The 18,166-nt window shown below is 51.9% G+C and overlaps 1 protein-coding gene across 1 annotated transcript in view; it reads left to right on the forward strand.

Annotated features, from left to right (window-relative positions):
- Nucleotides 1-1,534: 1,534 nt before the first annotated feature.
- ITPKB (inositol-trisphosphate 3-kinase B) overlaps nt 1,535-18,166 on the forward strand; it is a 70,190-nt gene continuing 53,558 nt past the window's right edge. Inside the window, exons 1-2 of the mRNA XM_087775817.1 lie at nt 1,535-1,860; nt 3,301-4,384. Coding sequence (XP_087631943.1) covers nt 3,464-4,384 — 921 coding nt within the window. The 5' untranslated portion in view covers nt 1,535-1,860; nt 3,301-3,463. The remainder of the gene's footprint in view (nt 1,861-3,300; nt 4,385-18,166) is intronic.

The raw sequence follows: 18,166 nt of genomic DNA on the forward strand, positions 1-18,166 counted from the left end.
GTGTGTAGGCAGGGCATGGGAGCAACAGATGACCAGAATCTGCGATATTTGCAGACAGGAGGAAGCTTCTGCCCATGAATAGTGCCATTATACTCAGCGGGGTCACTTTTCTGAGAAAGACTGATCACATACTTTCATTTCATGAAAGACCAGTTCCTGACCAAGCACAGATGCTGAGGAAATGGATTAGAGTGGAAAGAGTCTAAAAAATCTCTTTTCCTGCACTGAGTTCAAAATAGCATTTCTCTTACTGGAAAAACAAACATAAGCTCATTTTGGGTGTCTGGGTCTGTCTGCCTGTGGGATTGGCAACACACACCTTCTGCAGATTCGGAGACCTCTCTGCCCCTGTTTACGCTCTAGAGGTTATGCCGTAATTACAAAAAGCTGATGCGCTGTGACATCAATTTCCCTCTCTAGGGGAAATTCCCAGCTGTGAAATCCTAGCAGAGACAAATTGCTGGGGTTTTTTGTTGTTTGATTGTTTTTTTTTTTCTTTTTCCTTGGCCAGTCCAGCCCAACCCCAAAACTGCCATCTGGGTTTGACCTTGACTACTACTTTGAGAGCGAATCGCAGACCCTGCTCTCCTGAAGTGCTGACGTACAGACAACTATTTCCAATGAGTTATCTTGATACAGAAATCATGCTGTATCACAGCCAAGAGCCTGCTCCCTCTGCCAAGCGGGACCTGTGCTTGGGGGCCACAGGAGCTGGGAAAGCGCTGTCTGCGGCCTACCCTGCATCGGAAAGGATGGACGTTGTCCTGGACAGGTTAGCTGCAGCCCTGCCTACACCCCGGGGCAGAGCCACAGCGAGTGGATGTGCCCGTCGCAGCTTCCAGCCCTCGCGTTTGGGGTCTGGGGGCCGCCTCCCCACATGGGACGCGCTCACCCGAAGCCACGCAGCCCGGCAGGGAGGGCTTGGCACCAACTTTGGTCTGGCGCGGGTGACCGACACGCCGAAAAGGACCGAGCCGCCGTGCCTGGGGGAAAGGGCATGCTGGCCCAAATGGCTGGGCTGGTAGCCTGCACCCTTCCAGCTGGGTGCACGGGGACGCGGGTGGCCTTCAGCTCCGCGTTCCTAGGGCTGCAGCCACCGCACTTGGCCGTGGCCGCGGTAGCCGGGGGAGGAAGGGGAGGGCCGGCAGGCGCAGGGCGGCGGGGACGGGGGCGCCCCGGGCTGCGCCGGCGGTGGCGGGGCCGGGTGCGGGGCGGGCCCGCTGCGGGACCTGCATCGCCCGCTCCGGCCGGGGGTGGAAAATGGCTCGTGTATCTTTAACCCACAGCGGCCAAAACGCGGCAGTGGTGGTTTTTTGCCTTTTTTGTTGTTTTTTGGGTTTTTTTCTCTTAGTTAACAATGGAAACTTTTTTTTTTCAGTGTTTCCCTCCAGCCGAGCAGCGCCGAGCGAGCAAAAAAAAAAAAAAAAAAAAAAAAAAAAGAAACTTGTTCCGCTGAGTTCAACCCCAGACAGGCTCACAACTTCCTTCCTGCTCTCCTACCCCCTCCCTCCGCTCTCCTCCTCCTCCTCCTCCTCGCCGCTCCTCTCCCTCTCCTCCTCCTCCTCCTCCTCCTCTCTCCGCCTTTCCAACCGCACCGGGAGCGGGCGCCGGGGCCGGAGCGCGGAGCCTCCCGCGCCCGCGGAGCCTCCGCCGCCCAAGCGCGGAGGGGCAGAGCCCGGCGCCCCCCGGCCCCCCCAGCCCGCGGGGCGAGGAGAAGCCGTTTGAACCGGCGGAGCGGGCGGGACTCCCGGCCGCGCCCCGCGCCCGCGGAGATGCGTTCTGCAGCCCCCGGCGGCCGCCGGCGCCGGCGGGCGCTGCCGGGCGCCGCGCAGTGAGGGCGGGCGCGGATCCTGCTCCCAGGTAAGCGGCGGCGGCTGGGGGGGACGCGGCCGCCCCCTCCGCCGGGGCACCCCCCGAGCAGCCCCGCCGAGGGCGGTGCCCGGTGGCGGCCGGGCGCCGGGGGGAGGAAGGGGCGAGGTGGGGGCGGGCAGAGGGGCAGGGTGCTGCCCCGGGGCCGAGCGGCGGGTCCCGCACCCTGCCCTGGCCGCAAGCGGGGCTGTCCCGCACCCAGGATCTGGCCGGGCACCTTGTGGCGGTGCTTGCTTTCGCACCCCAGCCGGAGCGCTGGGAGTCCGGCGGTGCTGGGGATCCCTGCGAAGAGGGGGTGCCCGGGCTCTGCTGAGCCTCACGCTGCCTCTGAGCAGCGCCTGAAGGGATGGGGAGCCTTCTGGTCACCCAGTCACTGAGGACTGCGCTTAGACCTGCCGGGAGCCTCACAGGGACGCACAGGGGTACCGCTGACAGCTTCGCACAGGAGTGCTGCCAGAGACGTGTACACCATAGCCAGAGTTAGCGCACGTGTGCCTAAACAAGCCTGCACGCTCATGTAGGCAACACGTTTGGGTAGATCTCGTGCATTCCCATGCCCCAGCACAGGATGGGGATTGCAACTCCAGTGGCACCCGGAGCAAACGGACACGAAGGAAAGCGCGCTGAAGTACAGAGGGGCACAGAGAGCCACCTACAAAAGCAGAGTCTCTCTCACACGTGTACACACTCACACACACAACAGGGCAAACAACACCGCACGTGTCCGCACGTGGGATCCGGGCTGTGACTTGGAGGCAGTTGCAGCGGTCGATGCCCCAGAAGGCAGACGTGCGCAGGGGAGGCACGTGTAGACAGGGCACGCGTGAAGATGTGCAAACCCATCTTACTGCACATAAGTTAGGGAAGTTGCGGCAGTGTGATCCCATACCATGCAAAACTCTGCAAGCAGGAAGCCTTCACGTCTGTCATTGAACAGAAATCCATGCTTGAGGCTTGATCTCGGTCGTAGGTGACAAACCGGAAGGTGGCAAATTTGAGCTGTTTGGAGTTTTTCCCTTCCTTCAGAAAATGTCAGCTTTTGGGGCCAAAACTTGAAAGCTGCCAACTTTCAGCTCACACCGGTTGGCCGTATCTCCCTAATTCTGTTGCGGGAACGGCTGCTGACTGTTGTGTCCTCTCGGACACCGCTGCTGCGGCTGCGTCAGCTGGCAACCTGGAGAGGGGGCAGGGAAGGCGGGAAAGAGAGGAAACAGCCCCAAACCTGATTTCCCCTTGGCCCAGACCCTTCTGCTGACCAGGCTGGGCCATGTCCCCAGGGGCGGCACACTGGGAATGCATGCAGGTGTGTGCAGGGACTGGGCGGGGTGCACAGGAAGGGAAGAGTCCGGCCAGCTGTGTGCACAGCTGGTGGATGAGCTTGGGGGGGCGTGCAGACCTATTCTCACCGCGTGTCTCTCTCTCTCCCCCCAGCCGTCCCGTTTTATGGAGCTGCGGGCCGGGGCCAGCCCAGCTCCCCTGCTGCCTCCTGGCGATGCTGCTGGTCCCGGTGTGGAGAGACCCTCGGCAGCCCCACGGAGCCTAAGCGCCGAGGCGGCAGTGGCGGCGGCCCCCCTGTGCGCCCCGGCTGACTACTATGGCCGTGTACTGCTATGCACTCAATAGCTTGGTGATGATGAATAGCAACAGTGAGGTGACAAGTGGCGGGAGCAAGACGCCGCCTCCTCCCGGACAAGTGCTGCCCAGAGGCCCGGAGACACCCGGCAGCTGCCGCCCGCTCCCTGTCTTCAGCCCGGCCCCCGTGCCGCCCCGCTCCCCGCGCCGTGGCCCCGCTTTCCTCTTCCCGCCGCTCGAGGAGCCCCCGCGGCAGCCGGGCAGCCCTGGGAGGCGGCGGAGCAGCCAGGGTGAAGAGGGGCAGCCAGGACCTGCCACAGCACGGCAACTTCAGCGGGAGCTGCACAACGTCCAGGTGAACCAGAAAGTGGGGCTCTTCGAGGCACACATCCAGGCACACAGCTCTGCTGCCCAGCCGCCGCGGAGCCCCCGGCCATCTCGGCCCCGGCCCACCAGCCCCACGGCGCCAAAGGTGGGACTTGGAACCGGACCCCGGCCGCGAGCCTACGGGGAGAGTGAGGCCCCTGATGCTGGTGGGGTGCAGGTCTGGCCCAGCACTGCAGAGCCCTTGGGGAGGCCAGTGGTGATGGTGGTCCCAGCTATGGGGCTGGCGGAGGGCAGCAGCCCCCTGGAGCCATCAGGGCCTGCACCATGGCGAGGCGAGGTGGTGGTGGCCCCCACAGGACATGAGGGCCAGTGCCCAGCCATCGGTGGGAGCATCCCCGCCGTCATCGTCACGGACCTGGGGGGCCCGGAGGAGGAGGCGGGCGCCGTGCCCCCCGGCAGCCTGCCCGTCCGGAAGCTGTCGTCGTCCTCTGCCTCTTCCACTGGCTTCTCCTCATCCTGGGAGGAGTCCGAGGAGGACATCTCCAGCGACCCTGAGCGCACCCTGGACCAGACACCGGCCTTCCTGCAGACCCTGGACCAGCAGAAGCCCCGAGTGGTGAGTCTTGCACCAGCCACGGGGAGGTGGGGCAAGGGCTGGCAGCATCCCCGCTCCGAGGCACAGCTGCAGCGGGAGGGCAGAGGTCTGTCAGAGCAGAGGTCTGCAGAGAAACTTTCCATTTGCTCGGCGGTACTTGCTTTCCCTCACATGAAAAGCTTATCCCTGTTCCTAGTCTGAAAATCCCCTGCTCGCAGGAGAGAGCAGCAGTACCCATCCCACTGTGCACGGTCCTTGCAGAGCTTCCCCGGTGCTGCAAGCTGCCCGCCGGCGTGCTTAACCTGCACCCATGGACTGCAGCCTTCTGCTGACATGTGGTTACGAGCTTCAGCTTTCCCTCAGCAACAGCTTTCCTGGGTGCTGGAGGTTTCCCATGATTTACATGAGCCTAAGGGAGAATTTATTTCCTTCTTGGAGCCGAAACTGTGTGGGCCAGCTGTCTGTTAAAATTTGTACTGGTGCCCATCACAATAGTGTCTGTGTGCCTTTCACATGGAAGCAAAAATGTCTAAAATTTCTGGTAATTCCCCTTCTGAGTAAAACTTCTTGCTTGTGGGGTATCTTACATTTTAGGTAAGCATGTTTTTATTAGGTATTTATGTTAAGTTCATTTGTTTCTGGATCTTTGTTGTGGGCTGGTTGGGAGGCTTCAGGCGAGAGAAAGCATCAGTGTTGTATAACCCTTAGAGCAGAAAGGTCTCCTCGGAGAGGAGGGCTTTGAGGTGCTCTCCGAAGGTAGACAGTCATGGGATTTCTTGCATCACTTGGGGAGTTTGTTCCATGTCTGAATGCTCCACACGGAGCGTGCTTTGCTCTGAGCTGTCACACCATTTATCCAGAGGGCTTTGAACCACTTTACCCCAGTGCAGGGTGCCCATCGCGAGGTTCTCTGACCAGCACGTGGGCTGTCCCATCCTCCGGCTATGAGACATTACATTGATTTGAGCTCAGCACTGGAGCCACACACTGACAAACCCTGAAAAATGCAGGGCAACCCAGTGGCTCCTTCATTTTAAAGAGTTTGATAAAGGCCCCATCACCTTTCAGTGATGTGGTTCACTATGTTTAACTTTCCATAGACACATGATAGTGAAACTGTTGTTAAGCTCAATGACATGAGGAAGACCAGTGCAGGGAAACATCTAAGTAAAGTGAAGGTATCAAACTCATGAAGAACTGACAGACGGGGGTTTGTAAAACACTCAGCAGGCTGAAATAAATATCTTTGCTTTTCTACTTGTTTCATCCTGTTCCAAGAACTCGGGCTCAGTTTTACTCAGGATGGAGAAGCAGTTGAGTAAAAGCACAGTTAATGAAATTACGAGTCTGTGGCTCATCGTGTTTGCAGACAGTTTTGTATTTTGGGGCTCTCAACTGATGAATCAGCTTGCTCCCTTTGGGAGCTGCTACAATTCCTCTGCTGATTAAATTCTGCTGGTTTTGTGTGCATGAGTTGTAGTAATCTCTGCTCTATTCTCCATACTAATGACTGTTCCTAGTGCCAGATCGCACTGATTTGCTGCTGAAAACAGTTCGCTGATGGGCAAAATCATGCCTGATGCTCTTGTGGAAAGCTTCCTGGAGCCTTAAGCTGACTCTGCGCAGCCTCCTGTGGCCTCCAGCGAGCTCAGCCAGGCCGGTGGCTCGGCAGTGAACAGGCAAGGTTCATTTGTATTGCCAAAAGGCCTGGGTCAGAGTGAGCTCAGATCATGTCTAAGATCAGAGTAACTCTTCTGGCCTCAGTAAGACTACTCCAAGCTAAACGAGATGAAGATCTGGTCCAAAATGTGTTAGGCAGCCTGAGGAGGTGCACTTGATTTTGTTTCGGTGCTGGAGTCGTCTCAGCAGGAGCGGCTGGGCTCATCTACAATGATACTTTCCGCTGGACTCCGCAGGTCCCGTGCAGGGCTGATCACTGGCTTTGGCAGTTTATAGTCAACTTCTCAGCAGGACCATGCGCAAATGCCCAGTAATTCAAAGCTCATTCATACAAATAACACCCAACTTTGTGTACTGGTTGGCAACATCTTTTAAATCCATAATGACAGCAGAAGGCAGCTACCGGAGCAGTCTCAGGTTGCACACTCATTTGGTTTCATGAACTCACTATTTCCTTTTAACAACGCACATGGTCTGGAAATGAGTTGTGTAATGAGGGAGAATGTGTGAGAAGCTCTCTGCGACTCATGCTTTTCCGTCAAAATAAATCCTGGAAGACCTCGGCTGACAGAAACCAACATTGTGCCTCTGGGTTGAGTAGATAAACACTGGGCGGGCAGAGAGCCCTGCCTATCTGCACCGGGTGCTGCTGGCACAGGGGAGGGCTATTGTACCTGGAGGGGAGGTAATGGCGAGCGACAGGAAAGCAGTTCTTGCTGCAGATACGGTCTGTGCTGTACATCTCACATAGCATGTTTACAGATTTGATAAACAGCAGGCTTGCTTCTGCCCTTCCTTTCTGGAGGCCGTCTGGCTTAGCAAATCTGTTAGGGATGTCCGGCTGTCTATTGTAGTTCCTCCTGGTGTCCCCGGGAAGCGGGCAGATCCCTCCAGCTGGCACGGACTCGTCCTCCATTTGTACGTCAGGTAGGAAAATTCATTTGCGGTCGAGCCTGCAAATTGGTCAGTAAGAAAATGACGTTGGCTAGCGAAAGAGAGGGAGAGAGCATGGCCACTTTTTTGGACACTGCGACCTGGAGCAGCTTAGTGGCTGATACGGGCTCCGCCTTTGTTTATTGAAACAGTTTACGCAGTACGTTGCCTGTCCCTGGAGTGCTCTGGTGCCCAGTGGGCTGCGCAGCCCTGGGATACAGTGACCCTGCCGTGATTATAGCAGACTTCTGAAGTGCAGTGACAGTAAGAGCAATTTGATGTTTTGCCATTGTCTAATTGCAAGTCCACTTAAGGTCTGAGTAAACCTCCACATAAGGGCTTTTGCAGCTGTGGCTTTCTCCGGGCTGTGGGCTGCTGCTGGAGAAACCCCACGCTTGTTTATTGATGCTTGCAAGGTTTCAAAGACACTTGAGCGATTGCACTTCTCGGTCTGCGTGGGAGGAGGGACGGCCTGTCCAGGCAGCGTGTTAGGATGGGGACACTGCGGTTTGACAACACCGCGGGGCAGCGCTCACTGCATGCCCCCTGCGACAGGGACGTGGGCAGTTTGGGAAGGAGAGGGTGCCTCCGCTCGCCCACTGCCCAAGCCAGGGGGACGCAATGGCTGTTGGAAGGCGCCTGTCTCCGTCACGGCGCGTCTCGTGCTGAGGGAGGGTTTCTCCCCTCCTGGCTGATCACACAGGTTGGGTGTGCAGGGGAGTGAGAAGGTCCTCCCTGTCCCAAGTGGCACAGGTAGCCCGAGATGGCGGCCTGGCTCCTAAGGGGGATTTCACACCCAAAATAAGCCCTGTTCTAGCTGTGGCTCCCATTGACTTCAATGGGAAGATACAGGTTTATGAGTTTCGCTGTTCCTGGGGCACCCTGTTTGCTCTTCCCGAGGGAAAGCTGATAGACCAAGGTCTACTCAGCAGCAGGAGGCTTGGCCCCGGTCTTGGAAGCTGGCTGCACCCCTTAAGCGAAAGATATTCCAGTGCTGGTCATTAGTGAGTCGTCGTCATTGACCCAAAAGCAACAGACGAGTGGGGGGAAAGGCAGAAATTATGCAAGTATGTACTATAGAAAAATGACATGTCAAGGGGGAAAAAAACACCCTCCTGGAAAAACAGTGCAAGACACCACAGTGCTCCTCTTCCTGGCTTTCCCACAGCCGCTGTGGAAACACAAGGACATACAGCAGAAGAGTAATCAAGCGACTCTTGGTACGTTGTGAAACCTCTGCTCCTTTCAACAGGCAGAGCAGCTTGCGCAGACTAAGAGACTTCCATTAACCTGTGCAAAACGGCAAGAGCTTTTGGAAAAAGCTAATGGCATTGCTGCTGACAGGCGATTTTTTAATGGATTTATTTGTTTGACTCACAATGGCTGTAACACATTTCTGAAAGGAGCCAAGTTTAGATACGGTTAGTGTCAGCCAAGGGCCTGTGGGACCCTTGCTTATTTCTCTTTGAGATGTTCCAAAGCATAAGCTGACAACAGCACTCCTGATTTGTTCCTATAAAAAATCAATCAAATTAAATACGCTTTCATTCCCTTTCCCAGCTGTCACTGTGATCAGGAAGTCTCTGTGTAACAGAAACCATGACCCCATAGCTATGGTGATGCAGGCAAGCCCCGTGAATGTATATCTTTATGCTGACTGCATTTATGTATTTTAGTCCTTCCTCCCACCATGTTTGTCTTAAAAGCTCCTAAGCTTATGAGCGTGTGAGTGGTATCACCAGTTTAGTATCAATATAATGCCTAGCATATTAGGGCCCCGCTTGCTTGCTCTGAAGAGCGACTGTTACTCCAGTAGTGCGTATCATTGCCCAGGGAAGTGCTTAGCACACCGGGTAAGCTGCCAAAGGACGGAGCCTCCTTCAGCCCTGCTGTGGGAAGACGAGGAGGAGGAGAATGTGGTGGACACCTCTGTGTTTCCACTCTCAGAGCACCACACTCAGCAGACCTGCCAGCATGGCATGTTGTCTGCTAGGACGGGATCAGGACCCTCCGGTGCCCGGTGGGCTGGGCAGAGCTTCAGGCTCTCTGTAGGTAGAGGCTGTGTGCTCCGGGGAGTTCACAAAGCACCACTCTCTATTCGGTAGCTTATCTTCTGCCTACTCATGTGGCCTTCTCGGGGAATAAGCAGCTTTTTTATGGGCTCCCACCCACGGAGGCTAAGTGAAGATGCTGCCATAACCCAATGGGAGACACACAGTGCTATTTCAAGTCCATTTTCATCAGCACTTTTAAGCTCATTGGGAAGGGTTTCTTCTCTGCTCACATTCTCCGTGACTGACAGTGCAGGAATTACATGGCACATAGCAGATCCTTTTCATAGAGGGACTTACTTGCTAGCACAGCTGCTGTCTCTTGCATATTTTGTTTCTCAAACAATTTCACACTGAAAGCATTCATAAAAAGTGGAAAAAAGCTCAAAGCATTTCTGAGGCGCAGGAAGAGCAAACGTTAGGCCCATCATTAGGTCCCCAGCTCTGCAAACAGCAGGGTTTCCTCCCCTTCTGATGGGAATCGCGGGACGTCAGGAGCTTGGCTGGTTGGACCCTTCGCATGTTAAGCTGAATGGCCACAGAGTGAAGTTCCTGGGTCAGTGGAACATTTACAGTTTTATCTCTACCTTTTTAGAGCCTTGCAATGACAAAAAACAATCAAACCATAGTCAGCATCTGTCTCATGTTTTCCGTATTATTTCTATAATGTGTTAGGACAGATTTGCATGTGAAGAAAATATTAGCGCAGCACTGAGCTCTCGCATGCCATGCGATGACTGAAAGCCAGTGCTGAGCTAATGTTTTCTTTACATGTAAATCTGTTCTAACTCACTAGAGAAATAATGGCATCTGTGTATGATGTTAAATGTCACTTCAACTGAGATTAGTCTTCTGTAATTGTTAGAGATTATTTTTGTTTATACCAGTAGGTAAATTCGTGCAGTAAATTTGACCTGCTTTCTTCCAATGAAGCCCAGCCAAGCTTTCTAAGAAAGGTATGTTAATATTTAACAGACGGTGAAAACTAAATGTTAACATTTTCAAATCACTGAGTAACTTACAGCTTAATCCCTATTCGCAAATGTGACTTTTCAGGGAAGGTGGGCTTCCGCGCTTGCTGGGTCACTTGAAATGGCCCTTGTATGGATTTCCTCTTGCTCAGCCTTGTTGGATGTCTCCTCCTAAGGTACCTTTCTTCTCTGTTGACTCTGATGGGCTCTTGAGGACTACTAGCCCAGGGGTCTGCTTAAGACAGAGGAATCTGTTCCTAAAGTACTCAAGAATGTCTTCTATAAAATTTTTATTCTTATTACGTAAAAAGCCAGGTCGCACAGTCTGCGCAATGGCTGCAAGTAGTTCAGGAAGCTGCTCCAGTCTGAGGTCTACCAGCTTCAAAAGCAAGTGCTTCTGATTTGGCTTTTAAATCAGTGTTTAGGCAGCAAATTGTGTGATTTGCTCTGCAACAGGGATGATCACCCAGCAGTGCCTTTCAATGTGAGTTGGCCTGGGTATGTTCGGAAGCTCGGGGTCTCCAGCTGCAAGTTTCAGTCAGAGCGTAGGTGCAACGAGTGCACTCAGAATTGCTGGAAGCTTTTGGAAAACGTAGATTGTAGCTTCTTTTTTCCCAGTCACGGTGGGAGTTCACCACCACAGAGCTGCTGTCACAGCTGCGTGCCTGTGGAGATCCTCACTGCCGTAGTCAGCCGCGGGTTGCGTTGACTGCTGAGCGCCGGCATTTTCTGTCCTTAGTTTCTCGTAGATAGGCAATATCAGAGTCTGAAGACTGCTGCTAAGACCCATATTAGCCTTTTCCCTCTCACGATATTTATTTCAATGTTACCATACATTTCAGCCATGAGAAGGAAGAAGTGGGTTTTTTATAGTAAAGAACGTTCTTTTCATTAATGACATGGAAAAAGCCTAGCAGAAGGAATTCATTCTTCCTTTCAGATCTAAGATTTATTGCTAGCCAAAACACAAGGATTGCTTTTGGAAGGAGAACTAGGGGGTAAAACAACAAGTGCTTAGCACTTACAACTTCTTCTTGTAAGCAGTACAGTGTATTATCTGATCAGTGCTACACAACAGGAACTGCATTAGCATTCAGCACTGTTGCGGTTTTAAGTAATAGTAAAGCATCCCTCGTCTCCCTGAAAGACATGTATGGGCTCTGGAGTGACATACCAACGAGCGTTTTAATGAGTTTGGTTCAAAGGACAGAATCAGACTGTCTCTTCACTCTTTGCTTCGCGCATTTGATTTGCAGAGAGGTCGGCACCTGCAGTTCCCATGGCGTGGACCTCACTGAATTTATGTGAGTTTTGCTTGGGGTTTCATCCGTGGCTTTTGGGGCTTCATCCTTGGCTTTAAGTCTTGTACTTGAGGTTTTGGAAAATAGGGCTCTTGGAGTGTGTGAAGCAGAGGGGTGGTCTCAGCCTGCAGTCTTCACTGTCACAAAACTCCCTTCAAGCTGAATGCTTTGGGCTTTGCCTGAATGAAGACCAATATATCAACACCAGGAACAACCAGTGCAACATCTTGGTAGGACGGCTGTGGAGCAGGCCCGACCCTCTTCTCCCCCCGACCGCGTTTGCAGAAGGGGCCGACAGAAAGCTCACGGCAGCGAGTGGAAGTTAGCAGAGGGCTAAACAGCGGCAGCACCTACCTTCAGCATCACCTCCTCCTCCTCCCCCTTCGCTTCCTGTCCCTTTGCCCTTGCTTGGGCAATTCGTCTGCAGCAAGATAGAATCAAAGAACCCTCTTCCTTTGCTAAACAATTCGCTCCTTTTGTTAGGGTCAGATAAAATGCTGATAAAAGCAGTTGTAGCTCCGCTGAAGCCAGCAGGAGCATGCTGCAGATTTGGTCCTTGATCGTTTTTCGCTTTGCTCTCCCCTGCATGTATCCAGTTACACCTTGTGGTAAATCCAACGTTAAACTGAATTAATGAAGCAGAGATGTGGTCCCCACAGGGTTTTGCTCGTTGATAGGTACAGTGCTTCAGAGCCTTTGGGGACAGGAGTTTTATAAGTGGAAAGATCTGCAGGGTGACTTTTTGAAAAGTGCATTTCAGGGTTGGGTGTTTTTTTCTCGTTTCTCGCTAAACAATCTCCGATCCCTGCTGCTTGGGAAAAGGGCAGGAGCGGAGCCTGGCCTTCAGCTCACCGCTGAGCCTTGTTCATTGCAGCCGTGCTTTGAGAAGGCGTTTTGGAGAAGCATAGGAATAGCTTTTATCCCATTGAGCTGAACGCATTCGAAACATTTTCATTAAATGGATCCTTAAATACAATGGTCGAGGGAGCCCGTGTGTGCCCCTCAAAAGAGAGGAGACCTGGGCGCCAGGAGGGGCAGGGGCGAGGGGGAGGTGAGCAGGCTCCTTCTCACCATGCGGACCACAGTAATTGCTCTGCCGGCAGCCACAAGCCCAGTTCGATAGCCAGGGGCATCCTCCCACTCCAAGCAAGGTACAGAGCAGCCGGGGGAGAATTAGCAACATGTCCAAATGTAATATGGTTGCTATTACGGGTAATATATATTTAACACTCTGCAGGGACCATTCAAGCCTGCATCTGTAGGAAGGGGAAAAAAGTCAGGTTTGCTTTTTTGGCAGACTGCAGATCAGCGAGTCCAATCTGCAGTCTCTCTTGGTATGTTTTATGTGGGTGGGTTTTGTTAAGTTACAGGCAAAGTTATTGCACCCCTAGGCTACTCACATTAACTGTTTCTCCAATTTTAGCAACATTCTTTCCAGGCTCAGCTACATTTGTTTTTATCTTCTCTATGGCAATTGATGATCTAAGTCTAAAATGTATAACTCCACAGGATCTCCTGTTATATATTTCTTCCACAGCTGTAGCTGAATCAGGACAGTATAATCCAATGACATGTGCCTAATGCTCTCTTTAATACATTCCAGATTAAAGGAGTCAGCAAAGTTTACATATCCAAAGTAATAAATTTAAACAATAATAACGACTAATCCCGAACCATGATTATATCTTGAAAGTGTTGGGTTTTTTTTTTTCCTCCTATCTTCTCTGGTCTGGCTAAAGTCTGTTTGTAGGAAACTCAACAGGACAGATAAAAGGTGGTGAGACAAACAACTTAATCCCTTAATAATGTCAAGTGGAAAATCCAACAACAGATTGGCAAGGAACTCAAATAATAACTGCAAAGTGGCCCTTACTGAGGAGTACAGACCTAGTTTAAAAGGCTGAGCTTGGGATATAATTAGAGATGAGCCTGAATCAATGCCCACAGGTTCAAACATTTCTTTGAACTCTGAAATGGAGCCCAATTCCTTTTTTTTTTTGTCCATGCTTGCATAGCATCAGCTTAGCTCCATTGAAGCCAGGTCAGCATTGCCTTGTCCCTTGTGCCGCCCTCGGTACCCACACAAGGTGACCACGAAAGGCCCCAGGGTGGTGTTTCCACCTCCGGGTGCTGTTGCAGATGGGAGCGTGGGATAGCAGTGAGTGTGCGCTGCCCAGGTGGGTGCCTGTCGTGGCAGCACGAGGAGGAGGAGGAATGCTGGACACCGCTTGCCGGCACTGTGCTGGCCTCCGAGTCCCACCGTCTCATCCTGCTCTTGCCGAGGACTGGCACACAGCTGCACCCCCATGCAGCAACCCCCATTCCTGCTGCTTAGGGCAGTCTCGGGCTGCCATTAATAGATATGCCTTGAAAGCAAGGCAAGTGGTCACAGAAGTAGGAGGCGCTCGGAAATGCAATTGCCAAGTGGCTTCAGAAACAGCGTGTTAATTATTGTCTCCTCGGAGCTGCATTTACTCAGAGCTGACAGCCCTTCACCCTGGGGTTTCGTGGTGGGAATGCCTTACTGGGGTGGAGACCAGGGCGTCCAGAAAGGAAACAATGGAAAGAGATTTTAGAACTGTGTCTTATCTCTACCCACCTGAATTACTGTTGTATTTTAAAAGAATATGTGAAATCCATTGTGTGAAAAAACCCTAACAAGTGTGCTCTCCCAGCTCCATTGTTTTAACGTTCTCCTAGGAATTTGTATATAAAATGTTCCCAATCTAGTTTATCTCTCTCCGCTTGACAAATCCTGTGTTTCCCTTCCGTACTTTTAGCAGAGTGAGACCGAACCTTGATCTTTTTGCAAAGCCGACAGAATTGCCTTGTCGGGTGTCACGTTGCCACCTTCACACACAAACAGTGTGTGTCGCAGTTTTTGAGCAAGATGTACCACCCCTGAAAAAAAGTCTGCGTAAAGCTCGTACATTCAAAATGAACTTTTGGAAAAGCAGCTCTGAGCTGAACCAGACCCTCTCTCGGAGAAAGGAGCAACTAATGTCGTCCGGCTTTCATGGAAGCCCCCTTGCACAGCAGGTTAAAACAAGTGGTCTGAAGCCAGGGGTACCGCTCAGCTCCTCCACTGTTAGCAGCCCCTCATCTATGTCTCATCTCGAGGAGAAAAGGCTTGGCCTCTCTCCTCAGGTCTCTGTTTTCTCAGGTTACCCTTCGTTGCTGGAATGGCTTTTTCGAGCCAAGGAAGGCAGTGTGGGAGTCCAGGTGGTCCGAAGTGACCATAACGTTGACCAGGTGCCGGGCCGATAATGAGAGGGAAGTGCAGAGGTAGCACGATGCCACCTTGTCTGTTCTCGTCTGACCCTGTATATTGTACAGCCCGACCAGCTCTGATATTTGGTCTTTGAGCTTTGGGCAGCTTAAAGGCAGTTCCAGATCCCAAGTTTGTTCTTGTGGATGGGAACCCTTCCCAGAAGGGAGAAAACTCAGAGGAACCTGTTTAATATAGGCTGATCTCATGCTTGAGCATACGCAGGAGTTGACCTTTCAGCACTGAAATAAGAAGTGATGGGAATAGAATAAATCACAGCCTTGAAAGAAAAGCCAAGTAGCTTAGACTTGCACCTCAGGAGAAGGAGTCAAGGTAGGGAGGCTGAGAGAGCTGCAGAGGGGCCAAACAGATTCGGAAAGCGATTTCAGCAATGGGTTTGGTGAATTTTTGCAGAGGAAGCCTGCAGAGGAAAGGCTATTGAGACGTGAAATTGAGATATGAGGTGATGAGCCCTGGAGGTGAATTTTAGTGGGGTGGGTAGGTTGGAAAGACTCTGTTAGGGCTGTTATCCTGAATAAATCTGCAAGACTTACAGATAGGTTGGATGTGAGGACTGAGAGAAAGCGATCCAAGTTTTCCACTTGCTAAAAGTTTCAGGGTAGGAGCAAAACACTCACAAATGAGAGTGGTAACATTTACACTCGCATTGCAAAGGCATAAATTGTTCTATGAAGTGCCAGGCTGTGAAGAATCGAGCCTCTGTATTGCATTGCAAGCCTTGGAGCCACCATGTTTCTGTCAAAGCCAAAGCCAAAATTTCTGTAAACTTGATAGGAGGCAGCTCTGAGCCCCCATGGTATACCCTCTTAACTTTCGGGGGCCTGGCGTTGAATGCAAGATTTTTCCAAGAGAACCAAAACTCGAAGCACTCTCCTAATATCCAGAAGCCCCAGCCCGATGAGGAACCCCCTCTGTGTGGTGGCTTCTGTCGGAGCCCGACTACCCGTTCGGCCTCAGGAGAGGGTGGCTGGGGGCTTTTCCAGGGCAGCCGCGGTGCAGGGTCGGGCTGCTCTGTGCCACAGAGCCCTTTGCTGCCCAGAGAGACGCTGGGGTTTGCCCTCCTGGCCCGTTCTTCCTCTGGAGCATCTGTGCTGCCACCCCAAGGCAGTCAGACCCCCAGCCCCGTCCAAACAAACCCTGGCAGGACAGAAGATTGTAGGAGCTGGCTGGAGCTGGAAGAACAGTTTTTTGGCAGAGAGTAAATTTTCCAGCAAATGTCAAGGGGGAGGGGGAGTCAAAATGATTCACAAATTCAAACACATTTTCTGAATAGTTCTGGCCTAGAAAAAAATACAGAGGTGGGGGAAGAGGGAGGGACGTTAAAAATAGCGATGCGTGTCATTTCTGACACTTTCAGAATGAACTGTTTCATTTTGGGAATGGTTTGTTTATGTTTTGCAAGCATTTGAAATGTAGATTTGATTCAATATGGCATTTTTCACTTAAAAGTTGACCTCACCGCTAAAACACATTGAAAGAAGAAAAGAGAAAAGATTTTTTACAACTTACATAACCCCAAATGAAACACCTCCTTTTACTTTGGCTGCAGATGAGACATTTTGGAGTTTTCCTTCCACAGCCCCATGATTTCAGCGGTGTTCAGCCTAGCCTGCACATCTCCTATCCCCTAGATTTTTGGTTGAGCTCTGATGTAAAAAAATCTGTTCTCCGTCCAGCTCCCGTGCTGGCCAACCCCTAAGTCTAATGCCATGGAGCAAGTATTTTAGTTTAATCTGAGGTCAACCACACTTTGCTGTGATTCAAACTGAAACCTGTGGTATCGAATGAATAAGAGCTGTAGGTTTTGTAGATAACTGGCAGCTTCTCCGGAAGATGCAGTGTCGAACCTCATTTAGAAAAATAACCCAAACTCCTGGGGCCTTGAAATCTGATCTAGAAATCTTCAGAGAAGACGGAGTTTGCAGACAGCTGAATGGCAGACTTTCACTCCCCCGACGTTCACACTGGGCTCATTCAACTGATTCATTAAAGGGAAACGAGCAAACAGCTAGTAATTACTTTGCTGTAGCCAAAACGTGCTGTAGAGTTTCCCCGGACAGAGGGGAAGGAATTCGTGCGTTTGCTATAGGATGAGCCATCGTCGAGTTTTCTGTTCCCCGCTGTGCTTTCTGCCTTGTTGGGACACGCAGTGCCGTTTCCTCAGCTGAAGTCCATCCCTTGGTGTCTGGAGCAGATCCTCCTTTGCTGAGATTTACCTTGACTGTCTTCTGAGCCCCTTCCCTCTGTGTCTTGGGAGGGTTCGGGCACAAAAGAGGGAGAAAAAAGACACTGTGGTGCGGGACGGCAAACTTTTTAGCAGCAGCCCCTCTTAGGCAGGGGCCGTAGGAAAGACATTTTTGTTCATGGGAAGATCCGGGCTTTTACATGCAATAGGAAGGTTTGTAAGCATTTTTCTGGCCCGCTGTAATTTTGGTGTTACTGAAGGGTGGATCTTATGGAGTGGACGGGACACAGACGTTTTTATCATCGAGGCGTGTCGAGGCGAGGGGCTGGCAGTGGCCGAGCAGAGGAGCAGGCTGGGCTCCCTGCTGGCCTGGCAGCGGTGGGAGCCAGGGCGGCTCTGCCCGCTCTCTGCGGTGGCTCTGGGTCCCACGGCAGCGGGGGACGATTCGTGCCTGCAGCGAGATGAGGAATTGAGGACAGCGTGCGTGTACCAGCTCTGCAGCTCCCTTGATCATGCATTTACTGTTAAAGCACTGCCAACCCGAGCTCACCCCAAAACAATGAGGATTGCCTTAAAACCCACCAGATGTTTTGGGCTGTTTTTTGGAAGTGCTGGGTTTGTTCGACTGTTTTCCTAGTTTCTATGCCTTTAACTTGCACTCAGGACAATTTTTCAGTCTTTTCTACAAGCCAGAAGGCTAGAAATGTACTTTCTTTTTAAAAATGAAAGCTCGGAGTCTCAGCCACCTGACTGCAAAAGCTGGGGACTGTGAGAACAAGGCAAGGCTCACGCTAAAACTGCAAAAGCAGGCAAACAGGCTATTGAAATAGCTGCTTCTCTCAGTTGAGAAATGGGCTGAATGGAAAGAAAGGCCAGAAGGGCAGAGCATGTAAGCCGATTCGGCTTTCCTGTAACAAACGGAGAACACCAGTTCTCCCTCCCTGCCCCAGCCGAAACAAAAAGCCCATACACAACTAAAACAAAATCTGCCTTTCTGCTTGTACGGGTGTCGTGAGGTTTGGGATAGCAGGTGGCATTCAACTCTTGCATCTCCGCTGAAATTTAAACTCATCTCTCAGGCGAAATCTGGAGGTAGGGGTGCACGGAGAGACACAAGCGGTCACTGGAGAACGAGGACCACGCAAACTGCACCCGGAGGCTCACACCGCTTCCCTGTCGATCTTTGGTATAAAACACAATTCGAAAACTGCTCACTTTTTCCACACGTAAAGGTGATTCAGAGATCTTTGACACAAGCAGCTGCCAGGAGATGGGAAAGCAGCTCTGGCTATATTAAAGTGCTGCTGGCCAGCACTTCAGTGCAGATTGTAAGATTTTAGCAAAAATCTTGACTTTCCAACTAAACAATTGCATTTGGACAACAATCTGTTGA

The sequence above is a fragment of the Nipponia nippon genome, unplaced genomic scaffold (assembly GCF_047370975.1).
Source record: "Nipponia nippon isolate SJK-2023a ecotype South Korea unplaced genomic scaffold, ASM4737097v1 scaffold_4, whole genome shotgun sequence".
Classification (NCBI taxonomy): domain Eukaryota; kingdom Metazoa; phylum Chordata; class Aves; order Pelecaniformes; family Threskiornithidae; genus Nipponia; species Nipponia nippon.